General features: G+C 36.9%; 1 protein-coding gene across 1 annotated transcript in view; it reads right to left on the bottom strand.

Moving 5' to 3' along the window:
* Positions 1-14505, bottom strand: part of SEMA3D (semaphorin 3D) — a 107833-nt gene that overhangs the window by 73321 nt on the left and 20007 nt on the right. The window contains 1 exon segment of the mRNA XM_040548169.1: positions 6623-6783. Coding sequence (XP_040404103.1) covers positions 6623-6783 — 161 coding nt within the window.

Here is a 14505-nt window from a genome sequence, read left to right as displayed (position 1 = left end):
ACCTAGGGTCATGTCACAAAAAAAAAAAAAAAAAAACTACTGCAAGCACCAAAAATGTATTGAATTTCCCAAGAAACACTGGAAAGAATTTCATGCTTTTTTACTATTATTTTGCTGTAAACAAAGAGTGTTTTAATTAATGGGAAAATGAGCTGTTTTTAGCATACTGTGCAAGTATACCAGTTGGTCTCTAAATACCTCACATCTGTTGCATTCGTGTATCTGGTATGGGAAGTTCACAACTTGGGGAACTGCAGAGATTGTTCTCATATACAAATGCTAAGAGGAAGGTTACCCTAAGCATTTCTCATAACTGGCTCCCACTGTATTTGCTATACTCTGAAATTCAATATTTTAAAGCATCAGTAAACAAAGGGCTTTAATACATCTAAGTGCCTTGTCTGAATTTCTCCTTGTATTTGAAACTTCGACTGTTTTTAGAATTGGATTATTCACTTTTTGCTTTTTTAACAGTTTTATCAAAGGTTAGCTAACTCTCAGGACTACTTAGAGACCCCTAAAAAACAGGGAAGTTCTCTTAAATTTCTGTTACTTTAATATCTACCACAGACCTCTTGTCTTTCAACCGTTATTTCTACATTCATCACACTAATTCCCATAGTTGAAATACACCTCCAGGGAGATATTTGACTGGAATTTCCGATTATTTTATAACAGCAGAAAATTGGATCTCTGAAAGAGTTAATTTGATATGGCATAAGGAGGGGAAGAGAGGATATGAGGATTGATTTGGATTATGGGAAGTGCCAGTATATGCTATTCTTCATTTTCATGGTAATAGCAATTTGAGTTAAATGCACTTGAAAGTCATAGAGAAGCAACGGTTGTGTATTTAGATGACACATTCGCAGACTTTTGGTAGCTTAAATTTGGCAAGTGGCTGTTAAAGAGAGATGTCTGAACTAAATGGGCTTTTTGTATTGCATCTATCTAAGATGAAGCCAGATCTCAGCTTGCCACAGGGCTCTTAAAGTCCTGACCCACACCAAGCACAATTGAAAAAGTAGCCAATGCTTTCAACACTCAAGGGTTTTCTGAAGTGCATTTTCAGGTGTACATTATGAGCATGTGTGAAACCTTAGAGAAAACAGACCAGATGCTGATTTCATTTACACCAGATTAAATCCTGAAAGGCTTCAATGCCTTTACATTTCATTTTCTACAGTGTAACCCCAACAGACTTCAGCCTTCTGTTTCTCCTAAAAGGAAACCATACACCAGGATTTTCAGGGTAAACGCAATTTGCTTCTGACTTGTTTATCACTTCAGTCTGAAGATAAATCCTACTTTTGAAAAAGTCAAAGCCCAATATGAGTTTTCAGAGAGCAGGATACTGGCTGTTGTTAAACCTAAACATATGGGTAAAATATAAAAACAACAGGGGATGTTTATGGAAACATAATTTATGGCAACAATGCAAAAGGAAATAACAGAGACACCCTCTTCCACCTAGGATCTCTGTCCTGGTTACATACTGCTTTCTCCACGTCTTGCCTCAGTCTGTTGTTCCATGTCTGTAAACATCAGTTAAAAGCTTCCGCCTTGTCTACACAGGTGCCTAAATTTCACTCTATCAAACAATGTTATGGACTCTAAAGGTTTCCAGAGCTTCAAAACAACATTTACATAGATCAATGCCAAGGGCACTCCAAGGGCTAGCAAGCACAGTTATCACAGCTATCTCTGGACATCCCTAACCTGAAACACCATCATAGCTCCTTCTTTCACTCTTGCTTCATTACACAATGTTGATTGTATTTGGTAGTAGCACATTAAATTACATAGATACTCAATAGAAACAGTCTTGTTTTACTGTAAATGATAGAAGAGTTTTATTACCATGAATTTTGCAAGGATGGGAAATACCCTAAAACAGGTGGAAATTAGTACTTTATGAACTGTAATATCCAGAAAAGTTGTTTTTGTTTCAAAAGCAAGGCCATAAGCATGCCTTTAATGCCTGAGAACTAATTCCTTATGAAAGGAAGGTGAAAACATGGCCCTGCCAGACCTCAGCATCACCCTCATTCTTTTCTCAGAACCTTCTCTACTAACAGTGACTGAAAAGAAACCAACACGCTGACAAACAGACTCATGACCATCCTCCTCCCCTGCCACATGGCTTATTTTATTTTTTGATTTTTTTGGTCTTTGTGCCCCCTCTTTCAAAACTTAGAAATCTCCAGTGACTTCCAGATTAACTCTCTGGTCTCTACAGATGTCACCTGGCAATTCTTTTCACCTGACAGGTAAAGTGTCACCCTCAAGCAGTCTACAGCCTTTGCTAACAGGCAGAAAGCGGAATTTCTTTGAAATATAAAATAAGCTGCATATATTCAGTTAGGAAGGAATAAACTTGGTGTTACTGTGCTTCAAGGCTGCAATAAACATCTCAGGCTCTGTATCAACACCTGAGGCTCTGGCATGATGGCACAACTAAAGCCTACCTTCAATGCTGGCTTAATTCCCACTGGTTTCATTCCTAATTGAGACATCTATATAGACTGACAGGTTTCCCAGAGCAATGAAGATAAAATTGGGCACCTATATCTTAAGGGTATTGTTTATATATATTTATATATTTATATAAGAAACACACATATACACACATGCATATGCTTTTTCATGTATATCCCCATTCCTGGAGAGATGGGTGGGTCACACTGCAGGTATCACACGGTGATACTACTGACTTATAACCGCATTCACACTGTTAGTAAGCACTGGAGTTATAAAAAGGTGCAGAATTTGTTCACAACTATTTCATAAGCATTTACCCAAATGAGATATACTTATATATATATATATATGTATATGTATTTTCTACTGTGAAATGCACACAGATAAAATCAGTACAAAAGGAGATTAAAGGATACAATACATGACAGCTGCACCTGGCAATGCCAAAAAAATAGTAGCAACCACAAACTAAGAATACTCCAGGCAACAATAATTTGTGACCTAGTGCCGATACACACTGGGGCAGATGAAAACAACTTGTTCCAAAGCTGCTGTTGGGGATCTGACATGTTTATCTATTTGGCCCACATGTGGCTGTGTCTTCTAGCACTGACAGCTCCTGCAGGTTGGCAGCTTTTCAAGAGCTTGTCAAGCCTTGATAGCATTCCTATTCCTGCAGAGATGGGCGGGTCACACCACAGATTGCACAGCGATAATAGTGCTGACATATAACCCTGCTCACACTGGTAGTGAGCACGAGTTACAGAAAGGTGCAGAATTTCTTTACAGCTACTTCATAAGTGTTTGCCCAGCTGATCACATTTTGTATTTATTATTTAGTTTCTAGGGTTTTTCTTTTTTCTTTTTCTTTTTTTTTTTCTTCTTTTTGAGTATTAAAATAACAAAGTTTTTAGGCAAACTCACAAGAAAATTCTATTGACTGAAGTCATCTTTTCAGACAGATCCGAGAGATTAGGATTTCTAAGGAATTCTTCTACAGCTTTCCATCCTCTCATGCTAGTAAAAATTTTTTGTTTTACACCACACTTCTACTTGGTTGTGACATAGTTTTTGTCTGCATTTGCAATGGCCTGATAAATATAGGTTGCTGCTCTTCTCTGCCTTTTCTTTATTTTACGGTACATAAATAACTTTCAACATCTGTCAGGCCCCTCAGAATCATTCAAGAAAAGACTATGGCACGGATAATGCTATTTGTGGAATAAGAGCTATAGGCTTCTATTCAAGACAAGTTCAAGTTCACAGAATATATTTTTTTTTCATACTACAGAAAGACAATTATATCATTTAGGTACATTTTTAGTCTTTTTCATTTTTCTTATTCTCATTGCTCATTCTGGAGTCTTTTTCTGGTATACTGTTCTAGCTACTGTTATTTTATAATAAGGTTTGCAAGCACTGGAAACTGGGTAGATTTTTTCGAGCTGACAGTTAAAAAGTTTTCAACCAATTACACAATAAATTGAATAAAAATATACAATGATTCAAGAAATCGGAACTCGAGAAGAACTATTGATTTATTTCATCAGGAAAAACTGTACCAGGAAATAAAGCCATAACTTAATATATTTAAATTAATTTAACTAATTTAAGTAAATAATTAGGTTGCAAAAATGAAGTTATGAAATGATATGTGTGTATACATTAGAGAAGGGAACACAATACAATGCTTTAGATGTTTCTTTGAGTACTATTCCAGACATATGAATACAGAGCATCAGACACTACAATATAATTTTGCCAAGTAGTTATGTCCACAGACAGGCATTTTCTGGGAGTAAATTGTTAAGGATGCTAACTTGGCATTTTGGTGTATCAGCAGTTACTAATACAAAATAAATAAGTAAATAAATAAATAAATAAATAAGTAAATCTGAAGCTGAGAACTTTTACTAAGTAATCTGAATCATAAGATGTTTAATATTCTAATTAATTCAGACTGCTCTTGCTCCAGGACAGGAGAGGACAAAGGACACGCTTCAGCCCATCGAAGTCCCAACTTGTGTGGTTTCTTCGCACTGGGAGAGCCTGGAAGCCAGCCGCCTGGCCCCGAGCCAACGCAAACCACAGTCAGTCTAAACACAGCACCGGCAAATGCTACTTTCTGACACTTCCCTGCTACTGGAGAGTATCCTTGAGCACTGAAACCTCATCAGTGACTGAGATTTATACAAAACCAACTTCCTCCATCCCCTCTCTCCCCTCACTCACATGTTTCAACCAGGCCAGCGCAGAGGAACCAAGGAGGATGTCTGTATGATATTGCCTCGTGGGCATGTACTCAACAGGGTAAGTTTATGAAGTTGTTGAATGCCCATGGAGACCTTGGAAATCAACACACCAGGATGCTCTGCAAGGTTTTAGTGTCACGTGTCACTTTTAGCTGTTTAAATACACTTTGCCTCAATGTTTTGTCTGAAAAGTTAAAGACAACCTGAATAGTTAAATGTATTTGAAACTGCACATAATTCTTTCTTTAGTCCAGATATCTTACTGCCAATGAATTTTACTCTTTTTTTTTTTTTTTTTCTCTCCAGGTTACTACAGATATTTAGGCTTATTAAATGGCTTACCAAATGCAAATTTTAATTCAAATTCTTTGCTCTAAAATATCTATGACTAATGGTGCTGCCTGATCACAAATGAATTCTCCTGGCTCAGTTTGCTTTCTGCACTTCTTGGAAAGTGCAACATCCATAACAATCAACGGTGGTATGGCTAAAGTGAAATGTTACCAACTTGGGTGGAGGGGTGGACTATGCAGGGTGCGAACGCCTCCAGAAAGCTCTGAATTAATCAATCCCCACTGAACATAATGGGAAGTGACAGCACTCAGCATCTCTCAGGAGGCAATCAGCAACCCACAGAAACAGGCGTCTGCTTTTCACACAAACACAATTTGTTTGCTACAGAAAGCCTATGCCAAAAATCAATCCATGATCTGAATCTCCAATATGAATAATGCTGTTATAACTGCAATTTCCTGAAAAGGTGCTGATTTTTCAGCAAACTACTGAGATGGAAGATGAACATGTGGTGTTTCAGAAAGCATCCTAGGGAAGAAATCTCCTGAAACAATCTGAATTTTAAAGGATTAAAAAAGAATTTTAAAGTGGTGTATGGAACATTGCAGAAGTCGAAATAAGATACTTAGCTTGATACTAGAAACACTTGTATATGATGACAGCAAGTGCTGCATTTAAGTGTGGGGCAAAATCATCTCCTGTTACACCTGTTAAGCCCTGTGCTGCCATCATATTAATTTAGGATCAGTTACCACTTCAAAACTGACAGCAGAATATAGTCACTTAAAACCTCCTGCTGGCACTTAAAGAAAATATCAAACAGCTGAGAATTTAAATTTTCTTCAGTAAGTAGCGTGTCTGGAAAAAGCAGGAAAGCAGTTTTTGTGTGTGTTTCTGTACAAGCATCTGTTTTTTATATGTAGCCGTCAATTGTGCTTACAAAAACTCTGTTTCACCATGTGTACTAGAAATATTGAAGGCTATATTGCCTTTTTATTATCTGGAGTTAACACATTGTCACAGGGCAAGGGCCAGTGAGTACAGTGGATCCCAGTGGAAGCTTCTCCTATCACTAGCAATTCCAGATATTAATGTAAATATTAATATTAAATTGCCAGTAACATTGCCAATTATTTAAACCATCCAAATTGCCTCTGCTCTGTTTAATATCAGAGTAATGTAATCCCAGTGATGCCAGGAAGCAACGAATGATCTGCCTGCAGTTACCATCTTCCAAATGCTTTTATTTGAGAATGGTGACCATGACAAAAGAAATAAAGAAGCAAACGCTTACAGGTGCATGTTTGCCATTTTGCTGATATTTTGTTTTCATGCAATGCAGGGCTCCTACAGGTGGGTGACCTCTTGTAGGACTTCAGTCTCACAGAAGGTCAGATACCATGAGAAATTCATTTTATTAAAAATAACCTGTATAACTATGGAAGGTGAGATTAATATTAACTATTTATATTATAAATATTAAGTCCTAGTACAAAACATCACACAACAAATCAGTTACCCAGTGAAGAAAAAAAAATAGATAAAAAGGAACAAAATTGAACTTATGAGATGAACTCTGTGGAAAATAAACTGACCTTTTTTACATTTTTGTTTAAATCAACCAAGTTGAGCAGGAAGATATGGTCTTTAGCCCCGATTAGCAGCCGGCCCCTCTCCTCATCTAGCAGCAGGGTTCGAAAATCAAGCCCCTCCGTAGATCCTAGGAATGGGATGCAGCTGTTTGAAAGCAGCAAGTCTGTGGGAAAATGAAGAAAATCTTTATAATCAAAATGTTTACATATGACTCATTGGTGTCTTTTATAAATATATGCAACCAGCATGGAGTATGCCAGTGACATAACTGCAGTCTTGGAGCATGTCTTTCCAGGGTCATAATACAGTTCCTTTCAACCTTGGTTTTCTTTGGGGGAGAGGGAGAGAGGGGTGTTGTTACGTCCAAATTGGGTAATATTTACTTTCACAAAGATTTTCCTGTATGAAACTTTCTTAATGAATTGCCTCTATGACATAAAGGAATCACATTCCTTGGCAGAAATTAGAAACAAAAAGAGCTATATCTTTACAGCATTGTAATAAAACAAATGTGTGTTTATATTGTCATACTCATGGATACACAGGACCAAGAATCAATATCTCACCATATTTGGTGCTCAACATATAAAGCAGCAACATATAAAGGCCAATGGCACAGAGAACAGCAAGGAACTGGAAACAGCTGGTAGGTGTGGCAGGTATATAAGGATGAGAAGAACTGGGAGAAGGAGGTAACAACTGTAATGTGTTGAATCATAGAACAGTTTGGGTTGGAAGGGACCATAATGATCATCTAATTTCAACCCCCTGCCATGGGCAGGGACACCTCCCACCAGATCACATTGCCCAAATTCCCATCCAGCCTGACCTTGACCATTTCCAGAGATGGGGCAGCCACAGCTCCTCTGGGCAACCTGTTCCAGTGCCACCTGTTCCACCCTCAGAGTGAATAATTTCTTCCTGATATCTAGCTTTAATCTACTCTCTTTTGGTTTAAAACTATTACCCCTTGTCATATAACTCCCTGATAATGAGTACCTCACTATCTTTTCTGTATGCCCCTTTAAATACTGTAAGGACACTTTAAGTATAGGAAGTTTCGCATAAGGTTCATTTTTTCCATTGCCTACCATTCATTTTTTGGTGGTAGTACAGAAAATCTCTACAATTAAATTTGCAGTTACTACAAGTTTAATCGAGAACTGAAACATGAATCAACACCCATCGAGCATAGGTATACCAAGGCATAGTATTGAAAAAAAAGGGAATATAGAGGCATATTAAGGGGAGCATTGAGTACTAACACCTCTAAGCTCCTGGGGTCTGTACTTTCCTTACAGAGTTGGCACCAGGTTGCCGTTCCTGCATCCTTGTACTCTCTGCAGGGAAAGTTAGGGCAGAGCTCTGGCTATAGCTTGTAGTTTAACGTCACACACTTTCCCTTTTAAAAGCATACATTTTCAACATAACTTTTACTGTGATGTAGTAGTGGCTTCCAATCCCCTTCAAAAGGTAATTAAGAAAAAATATGCTTCTCTATGAAACTAATGAAAGAATCTATGCTTTTCCCCATTAAAAAAAAAAAAAAAAAAAAAAAAAAAAAAAAAAACACCACTAAAGGGCCATAAAGTAAAGAGTCTGAAATCTTTTGCTCACTGAAGACTTTGCAGACGTAATTTTGGATGAGGACACAAACAACATACAGAAAAGAGCACAACGAGAGTATAGTCATGTTGAGCAGTCTCTAATTTGGGGAGAACAAAAATAAACACGTGAATCAGTTCTTCCACAAGCAACCTCTCCAAGCTAAACCATTCACAAATTTTGGGACAGAAAAGTAAATCCTGTATTTAATTGAATACAAAATTAAGGATATTTCCACCTTCTTGGCACCGGATGGACAATGTATCCTTCCTGCTAAAGAGGCTAGACTTAAAGCACAAGTTACTTACATTTCCTGGTCATGATTAAAACCACAGCCAGTGTTTTGCAGAGAAACTCGGGATCAAAATAAAGAGGGAAAAAAAAAAAAAAAGAAAAAACTTTTTCCCCAATGTCTCTTAAAAAAAAATGTGATAGGCAAAGCAAAAGATTAAGTCTTGTTGATGGCTAATAAACAGCACCATGGGAGAAAAAAAAAATAAAATATATATTTTAACTTTATTCATATGACTACCTGGTACAGAATTATTAAAATTATTTTTTTGGCTCTGTCACTTCTACTTAAGCTTATGTGGTTTTGTCTGGCTCACTGCTGAGTACTGTTAGGTACAGTCTTAAAACAAATTGTCTTGTATTGCAGCTCCTATTCCCCTAGGTGGGATTTATTTGGCAGTACCTTGAAAAATCTTACTTCACATTAAAAAACTAAATCAAAAGTTAAACTTTACACTGCTTTACACCAGCACTATCCTTTCTTGCCTATCTTTTGTGAAGACAAAGATGTCACTGTTCTGCAAATCAGTAACAGTTTAAAAGACCTGCTTACTGATTGACAGCAAGATCACTGAGGAAAAAGTTGTGGATAGCACAGTACTACAAACACCTAAATCCCATCCAAACTACTACTTACAGTAGAACTGTCTGAAGAATAGCCAAGCTGTTAGCTACCTGGCTAATAACCAGTGTTAAAAATAAATACAAATTTTAAGAAGTGAAAATAAAAGCCCTCTAAATTCCAAATTTCTGAAACTTAGCTTACTCCACTAGTGTGTTTTCACTCAGAAAGAGGTAAAGATTTATTACTCCTGACACTTTCAGTGTTGTTGGGCTCTCTGTTATAGGACAGCAATCTCCAGTTACTCTTAACTTTTGTGTGATGTAGATGTATCTTCATCAGACATCACAGACTCTATAAAACTCCTCCCTTGTTTTTCCAGACTGGAAATTCTTGGCACTGGATGTGATGGAGCTGTTTATTGGGAAAGGATTCTCTGACGCTGACCACAGTGAAAAAGAAGGTTTTAGCTCTCTTGGGCTGCTCAGATTCTTCTCAGTTGATCTCTAAAATATTGTTTATCACCTCTGCATTTCTGAGCAAATGTCTTTCTCTGCTCCACCCATGATGTAAGAGCTGGCTGCATTACTAGATTATCCAATCCATTGCATATAGCATTCCTTATAAATTCTGCAGTCTAAATTTAACCCCTATTCAACAACTGTCTCTAACACTTAGTACATAGGACTGAGGGAGAGAAAGAAATGAGGGATAACAATATCTAGTAATTAGTAATTTACAGGCATTAACACAAATAAACAGGAGAGAGAGATGGATTTCACAGGCTACTGTATTTCAGCAACCCATATCATCCTCTGTTACATGACTCCTCAATCTCTTTTGAGGACAAGCTTCCAGTCATGTCATAGTGCTGGTCTATGTGGGATGGGTAACTAAAATGTAGAATACAAGGAAAAGATCCTTCTCATCACCAAGTAGAAATTTGATCTGAGTGAGGATACATGATACATTTGTGCAAATGCTCGGTAGCACTTGGTTTCGTTGCCTAGAGTCATGAAATCCATTGCCCTTTGCAAGCATGTCACTTGCCAAAATATCTCGACCTGATTCTCTACATATCTAAAAGAAGAGCACTGAGACTGCTATTTCCTATTTCTTTCTTATTTGGTAGAAAGAATCTCTGCAGTGGCCATCCCAAAAGAAGAGTCATTGTCTATTGCTTAACACTTCTAGTATTTCTTAGTAAAGAACCACCTAGGACAGCTACAATGGGGAGGGAAAATGTTGTCTCATAGGTGAAACGCCCAAATGGGAATGAGCCCTGCCTGGTGCCTTGTACAGTCATTTATTTCACTGCATCATAAGGAAAACATTTGTAAAATGTTCCAGATTAAAATGACAGCACTGCACACTGATTTCTTACTGATGTAAATGACAACATAAACTGCAAAGTGGTGAAGAATCAGGTTTGGTCAGTTATTTACTAACTATTGAAAAGAGCTTGGAAATAAGACTCCGAACATGGCCACTGATAAGATTAAAACTGAAACATGACCTAATAAATGTTGTCAAGTAAACATTAACAGAGAATTTATTAAATTACAGCCAAATTAATCATTGTTCTCACCTGATAAAAACAAAACAACCCAGCTTTATCAGTTGAAATTGCCCATCACAGCCAAATATCTTAAATATGACCTAGGATATCACACTGGAAAAATTTACCATGAAAAGCATACTTGCCCATTCATGTTTCAGAGCATATATTCTGCTTAAAGAAAGCTGTTGATGTGAATCATTGAAGCCTGTCTAGTGTAGAAATAGTTTTCTTGCAGTGCACAGAAACAAAGTTAGTTACAGGGATGGTCTTTTATAAGTGCACATTCACCATTCAGTTTATAGTGTGTATATACTGTTTTACTGAAAATTAAACACTTTTTTCTTCACTCCAGTCTGGCCATTAAATGAATATACAGCAAACTTCCTAACTGGGTTAATATTTCACTGCTGAGTGGCAGAAGATAGATTAGTAACTAGTTTTTAATCATTTAGGAAAGTATTTCAGAGGTCTTAGCTCACAACAGCTTGATCATTGCTTACTTAAACAATATACAGCATCAGAGCCACTGTGTAAAATTTCTGATGAAGAAATGTCATTGCATTCTGGTAGTATGTATTTACATTTACACAACATATTTAGACTTAGCCTTAGCTCATGTATTTGGTGACAGTACTGTTGTTCCTCACCCCAGCATGGTGTAAGAACAGAGCAATCTGGAAACAGTTCATGAAGATTCAGAATTGCCTTTGTGGCCAGACTTTTGTTTGTAATGATGGGCAATGCCTAAACTGGCAGAAAGGGATCTCCTCAACCTGTTTCAAAACAGCTGCATCTAATGACACCCTTGAAACATCCTGAATTTAGACACTACATATGTATAACTTTGTAATTTTCACAGTCAAAAGGCAAACATCAGGTCATTTTACTCTAGACGTGAGCAAGTTCCTTCACATGCTGGAAAATATCCATGACAATTCACATTTTTATTGTGTGAATCCTCAACTAAATCATTGGGGTAAAGAAGTGTCAAAATAGCACAAATACAGCAAATTACTTAATTCCTGAAGTATTCTGAGTTTAAACATACAATTGACCCCAGATGTATTTGTATGAATAGTTCCCATCTATGCATCTCTACTACTTATTGCAAGAAGTAAGCTATATTTTGTTTAATTGCATCTCACCATGGACAATGATTATTTGTTGTGCATGCCATGTGGCTCATTGCTGTACAATGGATTTTATTTGGCCTTGAGGAAAATGTCATATTCATGGTACAGCAGGGCCTTTCCAAAAGGATATGGATTACTGGGAGCAGAGAAAACACAATTTTTTGTTGGCACAACATTATGTAAAAATCTTGAATCTGTTTCTAGGTAGGCCTCAAACTACCTCATACTCTACCACATAGTTTGGGATTAGGCACTTACGTTCCTCCTTCAGGACTGAATTGATCTACAGGGAGGTATTACAGTCTCAGGAGGTGACACTGGAAAGAGAACTTTTTCAAAGATTGCTCCAAAATTCAGGAATGTTTTGCTGCAGTCTTTAAGGCATTTCAGGGAACTTTCCATGTCAAATTGCAGGCACTTCTAGCAATCAGTAAGAGTAAAATTTCCCAAATCCCTATTTGGAAACACGTATTGACATATGTCAAATGTCAACATTTTACAACACAGAAAAAACATAAGTAGCTTCTTCATGCACAATGTTTCTCAAATCATCGTTACAGTCAATAATAACTAAGCAATAGATCACTCCGTGCAGTGCTGTCAAGATACTTTTGTATCTTTCATCGGGAAAGGAAGATCATCTTATCTTCCAGTATGCTTTATAAGGGCTACTGCACCCATAAAGAGAAATACATTTATTTATGTGTGTATATATATATATATGCAAACTGTATTAAATTCTGGTGTGATGTGGGACCTGATTCTCTTTCATATTAGTAGAGCTCACTTGCAAGGAGGTGCTTCTACAAGATCAGAGCCAAGACTACTACAGAACATTCAGTCCATCTACTTCATAGCCTGGGGTATACTCAACATACAGTGCTGTCTTTGTCTGGCTCTGTGTATTTTAAGTCTGAAAAAATGGTAATCCAGTAAAACAAAATAGGTAAGTGCTAACCACCAAAAATACACTCAGTTAAAGCACTAGCTAAACAATTCTCAGTTGTGTTTATGGAAGTGTATTTTAGTAACTGCAAATAAATTTGACTAGAGAAACAGCTGCACAAATAACTTGTAAAGTGTTATTATTGCGGAGGTGATTAAAAGCTGCTTTGTGACTTCATGTTGTTGGTGAACAAAATGCAAAGGTTCAATTCACAACCTTCAAAGAGCCAAACAAAATAATTAACTTTTTAGACAACACAACTGAAAATGCATCTGAGGGAAACATTTGTTTTTTGTGTAGAAAATTTAAGGCCATGGATTAGTAAGGTTCCTTTTTCCTAAGTAGTTTATCTTCCTTGAAAAATTGCCAAGGAAAGCAAACTCACTGTTATTGCCAAGACAAAATTAAATCCTCTTTTTTTTTCTCTCTTTTTTTTTTTTTTTTTAACCTCTCTCTCTCCTTTTAAACAATACCGTGGATGTTAAAAGAATAAGCATTACAGATGTAATTCAATATAAATGACTGGCAAGCGTATGAGAATTGGTACTGTGTAGATAATTGTTGGCATCTCATCACACATACCTTTCCATTAGAAATGCCTGGCACACTGATGGACTTAAAGGACAACAAAGCTCCTCTCTAAGTGAAAGGTAGACTACACAAACAAACAAAAAAAAAAAAGACAACCCATCACCTCAATTTCCTCATTTTCAATTGTCAGGGCTTCACTTACCTATTTTTCATTTATCTCTTACAGATTCCCAGCCTGACTGTCAGTCTCACACATAATGGGTAAATCATCTGAGTTATGTGAATTAAATGTGCTTTCTTCTGCTGCAATCTTATTTTTATTTTATTCAAAGTATCCCAATGGTAAGGGGATATAGTTCTCTAAGAACATACAATTTTCTGCTTATATCTAGCACAGTAAAGCTTTAGACCATTGCTGAAGCTGGAGATCAGGATTTTTCTTGACCTAACAGAAAGAGAATTGTTAGCTTGACTGGAGACCAAACTCTTTCCCTGCCTTTTTTTTTTTTTTTTTTTAATTTTATTTTTCAGTGTCCTGAGCATCAGGCAGCTGAAAGAAAACCTTTCATCTATTCTGAGGGAGCAACCCACCAGCTCACCTATTCTTAAAGCCATTGCAAAATTCCCCATTTACTAAAGCCACAGTAGCAAACAGCCTATAAATTCATTGAACATGGAGAAAAGAAAAAAAAAAAAAAAGAACACCTTCAGCTGAATACTGCTGCTCTACTCACTCTCATTAGAATTTCAGTTTTTGCCCTGGTTAACCATTTCCCAGCCTCTTGTCTCTTCCAGTCTATCAGCCAATATAAAATCAAATATACAGAAAGCAAAAGATCAGTGGTAAGCTTCAGGTAGAAATAATGGTAATTAAAATCCTTGACTGGCTTATTTAAAGAAGCTTTTGACACTCGTTGTTTGTGAAATAGTTTTACTGCTTCAGCTAGCCTATCATCTCATATCACAAACGTTCCACCTACCTTTAGGTGCATAATCATATGACCTGTATTAGAAAGCGTGGAGATTAGTCCACACTCTGAGAAATGTGCAACACAAACAAAGTGCGCTGACAGTACATTGCACCTTGTAGATGTCTAGCATCAAAATCATACTGGGGATCTGGAACTTGTATTAACTTGCATGAATGAACACATCTCAGTCTGCAGCAGTGAACTCATTCTTTCTTGCTTGGCTGGAGATGTGTATTGCACTTTGCAAGTATGTCCAGGTGTTAAAAATATTATGCAGTTATCATA

This window comes from Cygnus olor, chromosome 1 (genome assembly GCF_009769625.2).
Source record: "Cygnus olor isolate bCygOlo1 chromosome 1, bCygOlo1.pri.v2, whole genome shotgun sequence".
In the NCBI taxonomy this organism is placed as follows: Eukaryota; Metazoa; Chordata; class Aves; order Anseriformes; family Anatidae; genus Cygnus; species Cygnus olor.
This window is presented reverse-complemented; position numbering and strand designations above follow the sequence as displayed.